The 16,515-nt window shown below is 23.3% G+C and overlaps 3 protein-coding genes across 6 annotated transcripts; 2 read left to right on the forward strand and 1 right to left on the reverse strand.

Annotated features, from left to right (window-relative positions):
* The first annotated feature begins 250 nt into the window (after positions 1-250).
* On the forward strand, positions 251-7,679 carry LOC126908459 (N-acetyltransferase eco). Its single transcript, XM_050690538.1, has 10 exons — positions 251-518; positions 1,223-1,697; positions 3,531-3,958; positions 4,063-4,307; positions 4,671-4,848; positions 6,051-6,197; positions 6,271-6,469; positions 6,530-6,697; positions 6,772-6,980; positions 7,040-7,679. The coding sequence occupies exons 2-10, from the start codon at positions 1,230-1,232 to the stop codon at positions 7,167-7,169; spliced, it is 2,172 nt and encodes a 723-aa protein (XP_050546495.1). The 5' UTR covers positions 251-518; positions 1,223-1,229; the 3' UTR covers positions 7,170-7,679.
* Positions 7,680-8,875: 1,196 nt separating this feature from the next.
* On the reverse strand, positions 8,876-10,403 carry LOC126908474 (cyclin-dependent kinase 5). Its single transcript, XM_050690602.1, has 7 exons — positions 10,258-10,403; positions 10,109-10,197; positions 9,856-10,049; positions 9,711-9,798; positions 9,481-9,652; positions 9,240-9,409; positions 8,876-9,181 (listed from the first exon to the last, which is right to left on the reverse strand). The coding sequence occupies exons 1-7, from the start codon at positions 10,292-10,294 to the stop codon at positions 9,059-9,061; spliced, it is 873 nt and encodes a 290-aa protein (XP_050546559.1). The 5' UTR covers positions 10,295-10,403; the 3' UTR covers positions 8,876-9,058.
* Positions 10,404-10,521: 118 nt separating this feature from the next.
* Positions 10,522-15,951, forward strand: LOC126908460 (BTB/POZ domain-containing protein KCTD3). 4 transcript variants are annotated; one of them, XM_050690543.1, is made up of 13 exons: positions 10,522-10,736; positions 11,443-11,509; positions 11,592-11,905; positions 12,043-12,187; positions 12,312-12,584; positions 13,226-13,422; positions 13,576-13,779; positions 13,895-14,011; positions 14,274-14,413; positions 14,473-14,659; positions 14,714-14,810; positions 14,926-15,104; positions 15,459-15,951. In XM_050690543.1, exons 2-13 carry the CDS (start codon positions 11,457-11,459, stop codon positions 15,671-15,673), a joined length of 2,121 nt encoding a protein of 706 aa, XP_050546500.1. In that variant the 5' UTR covers positions 10,522-10,736; positions 11,443-11,456; the 3' UTR covers positions 15,674-15,951. The 4 variants fall into 4 exon arrangements, with proteins under 4 accessions (XP_050546500.1, XP_050546496.1, XP_050546498.1 ...); XM_050690539.1 differs by having other exon boundaries at positions 10,523-10,736; positions 12,273-12,584; positions 15,459-15,942; XM_050690541.1 differs by having other exon boundaries at positions 10,523-10,732; positions 12,273-12,584; positions 15,459-15,942.
* Positions 15,952-16,515: the final 564 nt, after the last annotated feature.

Below are 16,515 nucleotides of genomic sequence, written 5' to 3' on the forward strand. Positions count from 1 at the left end.
ATCTGAATTTTTGACTAAATTCACCTAACAATAAGTAGCCATTTTGAAGTTAATTTTTTAATAAGTGAGTAATAAGCCAATTACTTAATATCATCTCTCACATGACGTTATCTGTTCACAACCACATAATTTGAATTGGACATGAATTGTAAGATAACATAACGGCTAACGTTTATCCCTAGAAATGACTTCATTGATTGGTTAAAATTTTGGTGTTATCGGTAGCTTTTCTTGTTTCCCTCCAAATTACACATAATAGTTCATTTTACCTACATAAAATGTTTTTTGCAATCAGAATATAATAGAATAATTGGAGTATTGTACGAAATCGTCATCTGTGATTTTTAATTCCGTGGATTGTCGTTTAATCTATTGATCTCTAGTTTTTTATTTTTGTAGTTTAATGATTGAATATTAGTTATTCATTTTCATTTTCCTATGTAAAAGAGCTAACTAAATGAAAACTTGATCAAATGGAATTTTTTCGTTAGTTATTAATAATATCGTACACATTTAAGGTAAATTTAATTAGACGTTTATATTTTAATAGGTACATAAATGATGTAAACTAATAAAAAATGTTCTGTGTCGAAAAACATTATTTTGTCCCATGATGTTTGTTTAATCTTCGTTAGCAAAAAAATCATATGTATGATTTGTTAAGCAATGCCAATGTTAATAGTGAAAAATGTTTTTATGTTAAAAATATAATTTTTGTCAATTCAGTTAATATTATTTGATATTTTATTATTTACAATTTACATATTAATTGTTAGTTAATTCAAAAGTTAAACTGTCGGAATATAAAATTATTACCTAAAAAAAAATAGTGTTCATTTTTTAAATAATTAAATCAAAACAGATTTTGAGTTTAGAGAATGTAAATTTTTTTTTTCCAAAAAAGGTTTTTCTATTCATTTGCATTCATCAAAAATATTAGCATAGAAGTACTAGATGTAATGCCTCAACTGTTACTTATTAAATTTATGAAAACGACCAAATTATTAAAAATTGCTACATTTTTTGAGGAGTTAAAACTAGATGAAATTATCAATAAAAAAATTTGGGAGTCCATTCAATATTTCTTAAAGTCTCACATCTAAATTATTTTTAAAAGGGCTTTTTTTAGTCATACACTAATGAAATAATTGACTAATTTTAATGTAGGTTCATTCTTGACTTAAATCAATCCATCTTAAATTATAATATTTTTTGTTTTAAGGTTAAAAATGTCTGCTTATACCACGCCTCGTAAATCTCTGCGATTTCGCAATAATGAACCATCTCCTTTTTTTTCAAATCGGAAAAGAGAATTATTTCCTGTTGATAATTGGGATGAAGATAGTCATGATATATCACCTCTACAATCTTCTCCTGAAGTATATGACCCTGGATTGGCAACTCCAGAAACTCCTATTAATGTAAATCATACATCTATCACTGAATTGAGTCCTTCTGTGAGTGATAAATTTGAAAGGCTTATGACTGATCCAAAAAATGGTAGTGTAGATTCTGCTACTATTATTATCGAAGAAACACCTAATTCTAGATGTTTTAAAAACATTAATAAAACGCCCTTCGATTCAGACACTAACAGAGAAGTCAAAACTCCATCAAAAAAAGTTCTTGGATTAAACAAATCATATGATTTTAAGGAAGGAGTTGTTCTAGCTAGATCGTTTTATGGTGGTAACCAGGTATATAATTATTATTAAATTAATTAAAATTCATTATCTAGAAAATATTTTAAACTTATTATTAATTAGATGATAAGATAACTTAAGTTATTCTATTTATAAGTTAGAGAAGAATACAATTAACTCTATTTAGTTAAAAAAAAATTAAAATTCTAATTTTTTAAAGTATTCAGAAAATATTATATTTTAAATATATGATTAGTATATATGACCCTATAGAATTGATAGAAATCAAATTTCAATCTAAGAATTGATATCTTAAATTTCACTGTGTAAGCTTAAATTTTAAAGTTTCATTTTTACAAAAATTATATTTTAAAATTGTACTGAAATGATTGTTTCAATTAAATATTTGTTGTTTTATATAACAACAAAAATAAAATGTCTGATGGTATATGACAATTATGTTATACTAGAAAATACAATATAAAATTTTGAATTTCTAAATTTATGTTTCAAGATAATAGTGTTATCATAAAATAATTATAGTATTATTAAAAATAATTTAGGCAATACTTGTCAGTTAAACTAGGTAAAGTCAGCAATCTTCCTTTAGTGTCAATTAGTAAAATTAGTATATTTTGAAGTTTTTTGCTAATCAAATAGATCATCTACACATTCATAGTGAAATCAAATTTAAACATATATGTTGATTGTAATAGTTATATTTATATTGTTCGAATAATCCATGGATCAAAATAAAATTTTCAGTATTAATATTATATAGTAATATTTGAGACAAGTACCTTACTTTCAACATACTTTTTAAAAAATCCTTTCATTTATAAAAAAACTAAGAGGGGACTCAAGCAATATATCAAATTATTTTATTTTCAATTTTTTATAGCGTTCCAATAAAACTTACATTAAATTAAAGCTAGTATAATATACTTTGAGATAAACAAAGAAAAATTATACGGAATCTAAATTTTTAAGAGTTGTTAAGTATTAAAGCCTAAAATTATACAAGTTGAGGTAAAAATTGCTATCTTGTAATATTTTGAAGAATAACAGAATGCTTAAATCATTTTAAACAATTTCAAATTAAAGCTTATTTGATGTAATATATGGTTTAAAAAAAAAAACATCCATATATCTTATCCTTTTTAAGTAATTATCTTCTGATGTCAAAAACAATGTAATTTCTAGTCAATATGTTCAATTTTTTTAAATATGTTTTAAATACACATTAAAATATTATACAACAGTGTTTTTAATCACTCCCAAATATCATTCAAAACTAATCTCATAAATTCCTTAATTCAACATTTCTGGATCTCTTGTGCTTTATTTTTTACATTTTATACTTTGAAATACAATAATAATAATTTTAATAATCAAAAAAACTTGCCTTTTTATGATTAATGAATAATTTTTTTTCCTAGAAAATCATTGTTAATATAAATTGAAAAATATAGTTGTGTTTCAAAATTATAAAAGGACATTGCTGACTTAGCCACTATGCCTTAATATAAAGTTACAAAATTGAAATTGTACAAAAGAAATAACTAAAATAAAGAAATCTTAGATGTAGTTATTCTTCTGAAGAATATCTATTAATCATTTTATGTATTTTATTTATACATTCTTTACTAATTAATTATTTATTGATGTTTATGATTGTTTAAATAATGGATTTTTATAAATTATCAATGTTTAATAAGTAAACTGAATGCGATTAAAACATTTTAATCGCTTTTTATATTTAGCACTTAAAGATTTATTTCTTTTAAATAATAATATTTTTTAAAATACACAATTATATATATATATATATATATATATATATAACAATGTCACATTAATCTCATTATTCAAAAAATTAATTAATAGGTTTCACTTGAAGATTTGCGTGTTAAAAGATTTAATAGATTACATAGTAACCCAAAAGTTAAAGCAAAGTTGTTTAATGAAAGTAAATCAACAAGTAAAAAAAGAGCAAGATCATCTAGTCATGAACGTAAATCAAAGAAACCATGTACTGCTGTCAATTTATTCCCAGGAGTTATGCTACCATATAAAAAAAAACCAGTTCTTAAAAAGATAATAATCAAAACTGAAGTAGTAGAAGAAAATATGGACGTTGTAGAAGAAGTCAATGATGTAAGGAAAAAACATATAGAAACTCCTAAGTTTAACTCTTTCAAAAAAGATGTTTGGGCTGAGCATGTCAAATTAGAAAAACCTGAAAGAATTAAAATAGAACAGCCTGAAAATAGGAAATTTTTCAAATCAAAAGTAGTTCAGAATACTCCTTGTAGGTTAGTTATTTGTCATTGTTTAACTATCAAAGATTTATCCTGTTGTAATAATGTAATTATTTATATATTTTGTGTTGTAAATTTTCTTTTCTTTTTTTTTACAGAGCAGAAAACAGTTTCAACTTGAATGTTGTAAATTGGGGAGATGAAAACAGAATGAGTACTTTCATTAAGAATGAATCGTCTGATTTTGATAATTCAGAAGTATTAGATGATGATGCTATTGAAAAAATTGGACAAGAAGTATCTGATTTGATTGAATTATTAGATGATGAAGAAGATACACATTGTACACCTATTCGATATCCCGGTCTAACTGTGATATCACAAAGTAGTCACAATGAATATGGTAAGTATTATTGTTATTTAATGAAATTAATAATTAATATTCAAAAAATAATTCTACTAACTTTTTTTTGCAAATTTCTTATATTTCCAAAAATGTCTGATAATTTATTGTTAATACTTGATACAGGAGCATATTTAGAACTCTTTTTGTGGGAGGTAGAATGACTTGATTTTTTTTTATTATTATTATAATAAGCATGCTAGAAAAAGTATATAGCTGAACATTCGTTAAAATAAAAAAGACTAGAAGCATATTAATATTGGGCTTGCAAAATATGGACATCCAACCTAAAATACGACCCTGACATGTTGTTATGACGTGACAGTATATTTATTATGTATAATAATGTTTTTTTATTTTTAGATGAAAACTCTCCCTTTGATTATGTTAAACAAACGAAAACAATTAGGGAAAATCCTAATAATGTTCAAAACTCTGATATGCCTGACTTGATTAAAGATGCTTTTAGCTTTAATGATAGCTTAGAAGAAAAAGAACAAGTATTCATAAATTATAACTCAAGAAAAACTCAGTTAAAAGAGTAAGGTTTAATTTGTGTTTGTTATAATCCATTAAGTATGAATTAAAATTGTAAATTTGGTTTTAAATCACATTTAATCATAGTGTTGTTTCAGATCTAACTAAAGCGCTTAAAATTTTTGATACAATTATCTTTTTTTTTTTCTCAATTTTATATTATTATTTTAATTTATAACTATTGCATTTTTAGACTTCATTTGATGCATATTGTAGCTTTAATGCAAAGGTATTAAAATTTTATTACAATAAAGCTTTTAAGGTGTAATACAAAATAAAAAATCATTTAGTCTAGTGATTGTTCTACTATGAGGAATCTGTCATCAGTGTAAAAAAGAAATAACATTAATTTCATTTTTTTAAAACTCTGTGACCCGTACGTTCTTTTGAATTATTTTAGATTAAAACTTTTAAAGAACACTTTTATGATAAAATTACATCCCTAAAAGATTCACAAGTTATTTAACTTAAAAGCCTGCAACAGTTCAGTATATATTTTATTATTTCATTTTGCTATAATTCTTTCAAAAATTTAATGTATCAAATAATATTTTATAGTGTATACCAGAAACAATAATTTTTCTCTTGAAACGCTTTTTGTAAAAACCAATGAAAAACCTAAATACAGGAAAGGTTTGAACCCTTTCTAATTATATTAAAAGATATAAATATTTTTACATCATTGCGGGAGAAAATGAGTGGTTCAGAAATACTTAGACATAAAAGTAAAAAGACTTGGACTTCACCTCTATCCATAATTTTTGAATATTAATAACTTCCGAAATACAGGTTTAAAAATTGTTATTGGCCAGTCATTTCTTATTTTTAAGTCTGTTAAACATGTATATTACTATTTAAAAAATATATTTTAGTATAATTTTAGCGTGAAAAAATGATGGAGCTATTTTTTTTCTTATTAATTTATAAGAAACTAAAACCTTGAAAAGAAAATTTATATATATTTTTTTTTCATTTTTGAAGATATTGCGCGGGAAGATATAGTATTATATAATTATAATGAATTTTAAAAATTTGTCATCTAGTCAACTGTATTAATAACAGCTCTTAAATACTAAATAAATCTAATTTAAAAAAAAATGATTAAAACATCAATGATTGATTGTTGGTATCCAAAGCATTCGTAATAATAAAATATCTGTAAGATAATAGAGCGTGTAAATATATATTGTTAATATTCATTTTCAGTATTTCAAATAACCAAGAACCAGAAGAAGTTAATATGGAAATAACTGATTGTATATCAGATAACAATTTTAATAAAAGTATGTCTCCACAAGAAAAATTATTTCCAATTTTTACTAACAAAACCCCATCTCCAAATCATTATGTTCGGTAATTAAAAATTTAATTTTAATGATTACTATAGCATAAATTATTTTAAATAAATATCTATTTACAAAAATAGTGCACTCAATACTGGTAAATCAACTATTAGAAGAGTAAAAAGAATTGTTGATGCAGCTCAGTATCAAATTGATGCTGGTCAAAAGAAATTTGGAGGCTTTTTCTGTAAAGAGTGTGGACTCTATTATTCAAGAGGTGAACCTGAAGATGAAGCTGAACATGATAAGTATCATGCAGCTAAACACATATTTAAATACAATGTATGTTTTTATATTCAAATAATTTCTTTTAATAATGATTAATGATAGAATATATATTAGGTTATCAAGAATGAAAAAATAGTATTTAGAGATGAAGATGAAAGAATTATTGTAATATCTGGTTCAGATAGTAAAAATTTGTGTACTAAAGCATTAGAAGTACTTTCCTTTGTTGATCAAGAACTAGGATTTAGTACATTTAATACTGTTTTACCAGTTACTAAAAAGGTATTAAACTTTGTAAATCTAGTATTATCAATTTTGAAATTTTAAATATACTTATTTAAATATATTTTCTTTAGGTTTATCTATATATAAGAAGTAAACAAGTGATTGGATGTTTAGTTGCTGAAATAATATCCCAAGCCTACCGTAATTTAGAAACTGGTACTGAAGATATGGTGATAGTCTCTGAAGAATCATATCCTGCCAAAGTAGGAGTGAATCGTATTTGGACAAAATGGGATTGTCGACAAAAAGGGATTGCAACAAAGCTGTTAGATTGTTTTAGGTTTGATTTACAAGTTTGATTAATTGAAAATACTTTATTTATCACAATTTCAATTTCAGGAAAAACTACACATATGGCCATATATTATCAACTGATGAAATTGCATTTACCGTGCCTACTCGTGCTGGTAAACAATTCATTAAGAAATATACAAATAGAAGTGATTATTTTGTGTATACTGGTTGGTAGTAAAAACAATCTACTTTCTAATTATATTTAATTTTTCAACTTCTTTGCTATAATTTAGTATAGAATCTTATTATAATATTTTGTAATATCTACATAGACCAAGTTTCAAATGTTAAGAAAACTTATGTTTGAAACTATCCTTCTTAAGCTAATTTTTATTACATCACACTTAATATTTTTATTTAATTTTGATCTTTAATTAATTAATATAAAATAAAAATGAGTTAAAATATTACATTTATGACATATGCCATTAAGAAACAAAAAAAAATCCATTGACAAGATTTTTTATCTAAAAAAACCCATGTATGAACATGGGGTAATACGAGAACATTTTTCCTATTCCATATATTTTTATAAACTTTTTTTTTTATGAAAATATGTTATATTCAATTGAAATGTATTTTTATCAACTGATGATTTGTAATTATTTTTTTAAGTTGTAGTATTTGTGTAAATGTTTTCTAGAGATTTGAATTATTTTTAATTTTAATAAAGTGTTTTATACAATACTATTGTATATTTTTATTATAAACTAACAAATTATGTTATCAAAAGCTAAAAAACTACTTAATTTTTCGTTTTTTTTTTTTTTTTTTTTTTGTTAGACTGTATACTGTCAAAATAAATAATTTTATAAATATTTAATTTATATATATATACAGGTGATTTATTAAAAACACTCATGTTCTTAAAAACTATTGAAAATTTTAATTTATCTCTTATTAACAAAATTAAATAACTTAAAATAATTGGTAAAAATAATTTTTTACTACCATTAGGTCATTTTTCTCTAACTGCTCATATTACTTTATTAAAAAAATAGAAGATTGCATTTCATTACCTATGTTAATTCAGTAACATGGGTAATTTAAATTTAATAATTTAATTATGAACTACATTAATTACAAAGTTATATTTAATCATGAAATATAAAATATCAACAACAAAGGAAATATTCTTATTTTAAATTAAATGTACAATACTTTAATGACTAGATATTCAATTGGTAAATTATACATAATGATTTCATTACCAAAATACAAAATAATAACCTTTCTTAAAAATACATCAATTAATATAAAACAAATTTTTGGAATATTTTAAACATAAAAAACATTGATTTATTGTTTAATTACTTAAATAAAATCTAAATTATATCATAATTAAATAATGTTGGAGCAGTAAGAGTTTAAAGATATCTGAAAGTTAATCTACAAACTTTTAAAGAACTTATTTTTTAATATTTTAATCTAATTGTAATACAAATTTATGAGCCCCTCTCAAAAAGAGTAACAAGGTTTTGAAAACTAAGTACCTATATTTTATTTTATAATATGAATTGCACAAGTTTACATTTCGATAAAAAATAATTTAAATAAAGTAAAAACATGAATAATAATTATTTTAAATATGGAACGTACTATGGTACTATCTGTAGATTATTTACATTGATACAATGATTTTATATTTTATATAAAAAAAAAAAGATAATTGATCTATAGCTAGAAAGTGAGACCAAGGATTAAAGATATTTTATACTAATAATTACATTTTATAAAATATAATTTAATAATATTTGACAAGTATTTTATTTTAAATAAAATTAAAAATTATTTTATGATTAAATTATTTTTAAAATTATAAGTTTTAGTAAAAAATTTTAGAGTTATTTTAGATATAACAACTGATTCTAAAGTATTATAAATAAATTTATATTTCACTTGTTTCAGAATGACCTAAGCCATGAGACTGCTAAAATATAATTTTATTATTATTTTCAATATCTGGATTAATTACTTAAAATAAATATTTTATAAAATAATATTTTCAATCCTTCATTAAAATAGTTATTTAAATTTTTTTTTGAATTTTAAAAAAATTTTCATCTATTTAATATCAGCAAAATATATATGACTCATTGCTTGTTCTGCAGATATCCTGTGAGATGGATTACATACGAGTAGTCTCTGTAATAAATCCCTCATTTTAGTTGTTGATTTAGGAACTACCTAAAAAATAATAATTCTTATTAACAGCTTTGCAATTTGGATAGTAAGCAATAATTACTTGAACAAGAGTCATATTAGGCTGATACATTGGCATAGGTTTATAATCTGGAAGTGTGGTCATATTTGGCCATGTTTCTTCTGTAGGTGTTCCTAAAAGTTTAAATATTCTTTTTAGCTGATCATCAACATCTGATCCTGGGAATAAAGGACGACCAGCATTTGCTAATTCTTTATAACAATACAGAAATTGAATTTCATAAAATAAAATCATAACATAATTATTAATTTTAGATGTTTACCAGCAAATATACATCCAGCAGACCACATATCAATGGAAGTAGTATATAGCTTAGCGCCAAATAAGACATCTGGTGGTCTATACCATAAAGTTACTACCTCAGCAGAATAACATTTCACTGGAATTCCAAATGCTCTAGCTAAACCAAAATCAGCTAATTTTAGTTCTCCATTCTGCAATAGAATATTGATATTTTTATTCTATACATTATATAAAATAAAAAATAGTCACTTTATTAATAAGTAGATTTTGAGGTTTAAGATCCCTATGAAGAACATTGTGACTGTGACAAAAAGCTAGTCCTCTCAATAACTGGAACCTAAAAATAAAGAAATTAAAAACTAATATGACTGGCTATACAACATATTTATTTTACATAAATGATTTGACAACATTTGGATCGATTTCACCATTTAAACTATCAAAATACTTTTTTAAATCTTGATCACAGTGTTCAAAAACAAGGACTAATTTTTTATCACTATGAAGGACATCATATAAACGTACAATATTTTTATGTTTTAATTCTTTTAACAAGCATATTTCTCGAAGTGCTGATGATGGTACACCCTAAAAATAATTTTTTTTTTTATTTTAAGACTAAAAAAATAATTAACTAAAAAATATACCTCGTCATCATCATCTAATCTTACACGTTTTAAAGCAACTATTTCAAGAGTTTCCCTATTTTTGGCTTTGAATACTGTACCATACGTTCCTGATAAAAAAAAGTGCATTTAAATTTACGTTAAACTTATGTTTACAAGTTTTTAAATACCTTCTCCAATTTTGTCAAGTTTTTCGTATTTTTGCATTTTCGAAACAAAAAAAAATTGTACTTTAAAATTGATTACCAAATAAGATAATTAATATACTAACTTTAGAATTTGTATTGTATTAGATAATGAAAATGATTTTGGAAGGAAATTGATTATCAATTTTATAAGCATTATCAAAGATAAGCTAAAGTTTTATCTTATCTATGATATTATTATCAATTGCATGATATTAATATTAATATTGAATTATATATTCACTAAAAATATATTTTTTAAATTATCTGTTTACATCAGAAAATTTCTTATAACTTACATTCTTTATAAAAAGAACTAAATCGTCAATATTGTATGAATCAATTTATTTATTAAAGAATTATTTTGAAAAATTATAATTATTCCACTTTGTTATTTGATATTAATTATTACATTATTAAAAATGCAAAAATAACCATCCCTTAGTTCATTTTCTGTGTCGTAAGTAAGTTAATATATTAAAAAACTTATTTTAATATGGTATAAAAGTAGATTTTGAATTATTTTATCTTAAAATAATTTTACTTAATTGTTTATATAACACTGAATGAAAAACAAGCAAATTTTTCATATTCAGGTGAATCTCAAAGATATAACAAATCCAATAATTATTCCACTATTTTTTTTTTTTAAACAAATTTTGCATTTTTGACTATATTAAAAGAAAGGAGTGCATATTATGAACTGTACCCCCGCTACTTAATCTATGCATTAAAATACTTTTACCTTAATAAGTACATACTCTGAAATTCTTATTGATTCTTCAAAATTTTTTGTAAGAAAAGATCAAAAAAATAGCAATTTGAAATTTTCAAAAATAAAATTTTTTTTTTTTGACATTGTCTTAAACTGCAAAAATTGTTTTAAAAAAATTACAGAGTAATGATTATTATATCAATAGTTATTAGTATTTTCATATCAATTGTTGTGCTAACATATAATCTCAATTTTTTATTATAACATGAAAGATGGTTTTTTGAACTTTAGCACTTTAACACTCTTTATTTTTTAAATAGTCATATAATTATGCTTTAAATAATAATTATGATAAAATTGAAAATAATTAAAAAAAAAAATTGTTTATAAGTTTCTGCAGTGATTTTAACATGCATGTTTACTAAATTTTAGTTATACTAAAAATTTTATTGCAGAAAACTCTTAAACAATGTTGCCTCCTCATAATGGTGAAGTTATGCATTTAAATGTTGGTGGAACAAGGTAAAAATCTTATTACCTAATTTTATAGGTTCTTATATGTTCAAATTTTTTTTTTAATTTTAATTATAATTTATTGAATTAGATTCTCAACATCCAAACAGACTTTGACATGGGTTGCAGATTCATTTTTTACAGCCTTATTAAGTGGACGAATATCTAGTTTACGAGATGATACAGGAGCAATATTTATTGATCGAGATCCTAAAGTGTTTGCAATAATACTGAATTATTTAAGAACCCGTGATATAGATATTTCTAGTACTGATATTAGAACTTTAAGACATGAAGCTGAATTTTATGGTATTACTCCATTAGTCAAACGATTAATTCTTTGTGAAGATTTGGAACAATCATCATGTGGAGATATTTTATTTTACAGCATGTTACCAGCACCAAGTAAGTAGTAAATTTAAAATATGTGTAATTATATATATTTTTACGACATAGTTTCAAGTTTTTTTCAATTTTAATGACTCTGTAGACTCAATATTTGGCATTTTGTTTATAACTTCGCTTCTTTTATATTATTTTAGATCCACCCACACAGGAATCTGAAACAGTTTGTAGTATTGCTAAAGTAGATGATCAAACTAGACCTGGATCTATTGTTCGTGTACCAGAGCCAGCACCGCCACCAAATTCTCCATCATCGATACCTCATACTCATGGATATCAAAGGCAAGTTAAAGAATTTAATAATGGCTTTTATTAAGTGTTATTATTAAAATTTATAATAATCTTCACTTTTTAAATTTTTATTTAGTCGTTGTCATTCACGTAATTCATCTTTGGATATATCTAGAGTTACTGTTAATGGTCGTGGTTCAGTTATTAATGGACGTAGTAATGGTAATAGTGGTCATTCAAGAGCTGCTTCATTAGGAAATCATGTACCAAATCATCACTCCAGAAATTCTTCGGCTGATCTCAATAAATATATAAGAAATGATGCATTGAACTTGGTTTTTGGTTACAATCAAGGTTCAAATTGGGCCGATCCACTGCGTGTTCAAATTATTAAAGCTCATCATAATTGGATTGTAGTTGCTTATGCTCATTTCATAGTTTGTTACAGGTAATTTTAAATATATGTAATTGCAGAAATAACAAGTGAAATTCAATAAAATATATAAATATGAGTGATTTTTAATTTATTTAAATGTATTGCAATAATTTTTAAGTACTCTAATAATTTAGCAAATGTGTGAATTTATTTGCCTAAGAAATATTAATTTTTCTCTATATATAATAAATAATATAATAATAAATATCTAATAATCTAATAAAATTATTTATATCTAATTTCTTATTAAATATACTAAGACAATTCCAGAAAAATGATTTGGGGGAATTTAAATTAAAAGTTTTTATTAAATTAATTAAATTGTACCATTATATAACAGGATATACATTATAGAAATCATTTTATAATGCTTATATTCACTACTAAGTTATGCTTATTTATGCATATCAAAAACTTGGTAAACAAAATATCTATTATACTTGGTAAAAAATAAATTCAGAAACTATTTTAAATTCTAATTAACAAATAATTCTACAAAATATTTTTACAAAAAATTAACAGTACAAAATATTTTTTGTTTCACTTAACATATTGTAACATCAAACTATATTTAACATATCATTCATTTATTCATTTCTTTACACTATAATTTAAATTTTGTTCAAATCAAAATTATTGCAAATTTTTTTCAGGTTAAAAGACTCTAGTGGTTGGCAACAAGTTTTCACATCACCACACATAGATAATTGTATAGAGAGAATAGCTATAAATGCTAAAATGAATAGTCAAAATGGAAGTTCCGATGGATCTTCAGTTATGGTTGCAATATCTTATGGAAATCAAGTTCGCCTTTGGGCTGTATCTGAACAAGGATCTAGAACAAACATAGGTTTGAATTCTAAATTATAGATGCATTTACTTATGTAAAATTTTTATTTTAAAATATAATTTTTTAAATTCCATAATTTTAAGTGTACTAATTTCAACTAATACTTGTATATTTTTTTTTTTTATGTTTTATCTTACTTTATCTTGATTTTAGGTACATTTAATTTAAATGTTCGTGTTGAACATTTATTTTTTATTGGTAGTCAATTAGTTGCTTTATCTCCAACTGGTAAAATTGGTGTGTGGCATGCAATGACTCAACATTGGCAAACTCAAGATGTAGTACCTATTGCATCATTTGATACAGCAGGATCATTTTTGTTACTTGGTTGTAATAATGGCTGCATTTATTATATAGGTAAAAAAAAATAGCTGGTTTACTCAGTGATTACAAATGTTTTATAAACAACAAATTAAATTATAACATATTAAGAGTATAATTATTGAAATATTTATCAAATATTGATTTTTAGATATGCAAAAATTTCCATTACGTATGAAAGACAATGATCTTCTAGTGACAGAACTCTATAAAGACCCATCAAATGATCCTATTACTGCTATTTCTGTGTATTTAACACCTAAAACAAGTAAGTTCAAAATTTCAAAATAATTTTCTGCACAATTTACTATCTATGTTAAGAGTCTCCTATTAATATAGCTCCCCAATAAAATTTAAGTAAAAATCGGGAAAAAAATTAATCTTCTGATTAATATTCAATTATTTTTCTATTTTTATTTTCATGATAAGTATGGGTGACAAAATACTGATCAACAATTTATACTTCTATGTAAAATCAATTTATGTTCTTCTATAGAAATAAAAATATTTTAGAATTTTACTTTTTACAGGTGTGAGTGGAAATTGGATAGAAATAGCATATGGTACAAGTTCTGGTACAGTACGTGTAATAGTTCAACATCCAGAAACTGTTGGACATGGGCCTCAATTATTTCAAACATTTACAGTACATCAAAGTTCAGTAACTAAGGCAAGAATTTTTAAATGAGTTTATGCTCTAATTTAAATACTAATAATAAAAATATTTAGGTAACACTGTCAGAGAGATTTCTTGTATCTGTTTGTAGTGAATACAACCATGTAAGAACATGGAGTGTAACCAGATTTAGAGGAATGATTTCAACTCAACCTGGTTCCACACCAGTTGCTTCATTTAAAATATTATCTCTTGAAGAGGTTGAACCATGCATTAGTTATTGTGCTGGTAACGATTGTGGTATGTTATTATTAATATTTACATTAGTGATATGAACTATAAATTCTTTTCAAGGCCCATATGGTGAACAAGATGATGAACAAGTATTTGTTCAAAAAGTTATGCCAGAAACTTCTGAATTATTTGTACGTTTAGCATCCAATGGTAAAAGGTAACATTTTATCATAACAAATAATATACTTATTATATATTACTTCATATATTATGAGAATTTATCTATTTTTATTATTTATGTAAATTAAAACATTTTTTTAATTTTATTATAGAGTTTGCATAATTCGAGCTGTAGATTGTACAATTATAACATGTTTCTGTGTTCATGAATGTGAAGGATCTAGCAGAATGGGTTCTCGTCCACGTAGATTTATATTAACTGGACATTCAAATGGAACTTTGCAAATGTGGGATTTGACAACAGCTTTAGATTTGGCTAATAAATCACTTCGTAAGATTTTATTATTTTTTTAAATATAATATATAAATAGATAAATTAATTATAATCATCTTAACTTAAAACATTTTTCCCAAAAAAAAATCTGAAATATTCTTTATATTTTGATTTAAAATTGTTTTATAAACACAGAAATGTTTAAAATTTAATTTGATATTTCATTTTTAAAATATATTATGATAAAAATTTTAACATAAATTATGTTAAATATGAGTTTTTAATAATACTAGCTTTATTTATGAAGCAAAAAATTATTGTTTAGAATTAAAAAAAACAATTTTAATTCTATAACTGAATTGTCAAATAAATTCTTTCTAATTTTCTAATATTTATTTTTTTTTTTTTTAGAGTCAACTCCTAATGGAGGTCCAACAGCTGAAGAATTATTAAGACTACTAGACCAATGTGATTTAAGCAACAGTCATTGCTCGACACCAAGTTTATCTCCTTATCCAGGAACATTATTTTCTAGGGGAAATGCTGCTAGACTAAAAGCTTCTAATGTTGCATTTCTTAATCAATCACAGCAAACTGATGCTTCAACTTCAACATCTTCTTTGTGAAGACAAATCAGTTCTCAATTTATAGAATACATCTATATTTAATTTGTGATAAATATTTACTTAAAGACATTAATAATAATTTTAAAAAAAATGTTGATTGAATCTCTATACTAAATTGTTATAATATAATATTTTTCTTTAACAATGCAAATACTATTAGTTATTTCACTAGTCTTTTTTTTTTCAAAATAAATTGCCAGAATAACTTAAAAATATGAACTAAACTATTATATAGTTCTAACTTTAAACTGAACTTCTTTAATAAAATGTTCAAATATTATTCTTGATATTTAGGATTAAGTCTTAAGATACTTATTAAAATGTACTCAATCTATATTGAATAATTGTAATACAAATCTTGTATTTTTTTTTAATATTTTAATAATATTTTTTTTTAATTTTAAATGTCAGATCTAAAATATTTTTATGTATATTACAATGATAATTTGTTATTTAATAGAAATGTATTTTAAAAATTATATTTTTATATTATAATTATTTAATTTATAAATATAATTGTATTAGTGTTTTTTTTTTGTTCAAAATAAGTTATTTTATAATTCAGTTAATATTTGAACAATTCATGATAAAGATATTGCCTTCGTTAGTTTTATACTTTAAGGAGGCACTAATAAGATATGTTTTTTAGCACAACTTGGTTTTTATATTTCTTTTTAGAAATAATAGTTGATATAATTGAACTTAGTTATTTTTTCAAATTATAAATATACTTATCTACTTGAATAAATATTTTATAAAATTTTCAATTTATGATTTCATTGTGTATTTAAAAAATATATATTTTATTTTACTTGTAATACCTATTGTAAATTATAATAAGC

Source organism: Daktulosphaira vitifoliae, unplaced genomic scaffold, assembly GCF_025091365.1.
Source record: "Daktulosphaira vitifoliae isolate Bord-2020 unplaced genomic scaffold, ASM2509136v1 Scaffold_5, whole genome shotgun sequence".
NCBI lineage: Eukaryota > Metazoa > Arthropoda > Insecta > Hemiptera > Phylloxeridae > Daktulosphaira > Daktulosphaira vitifoliae.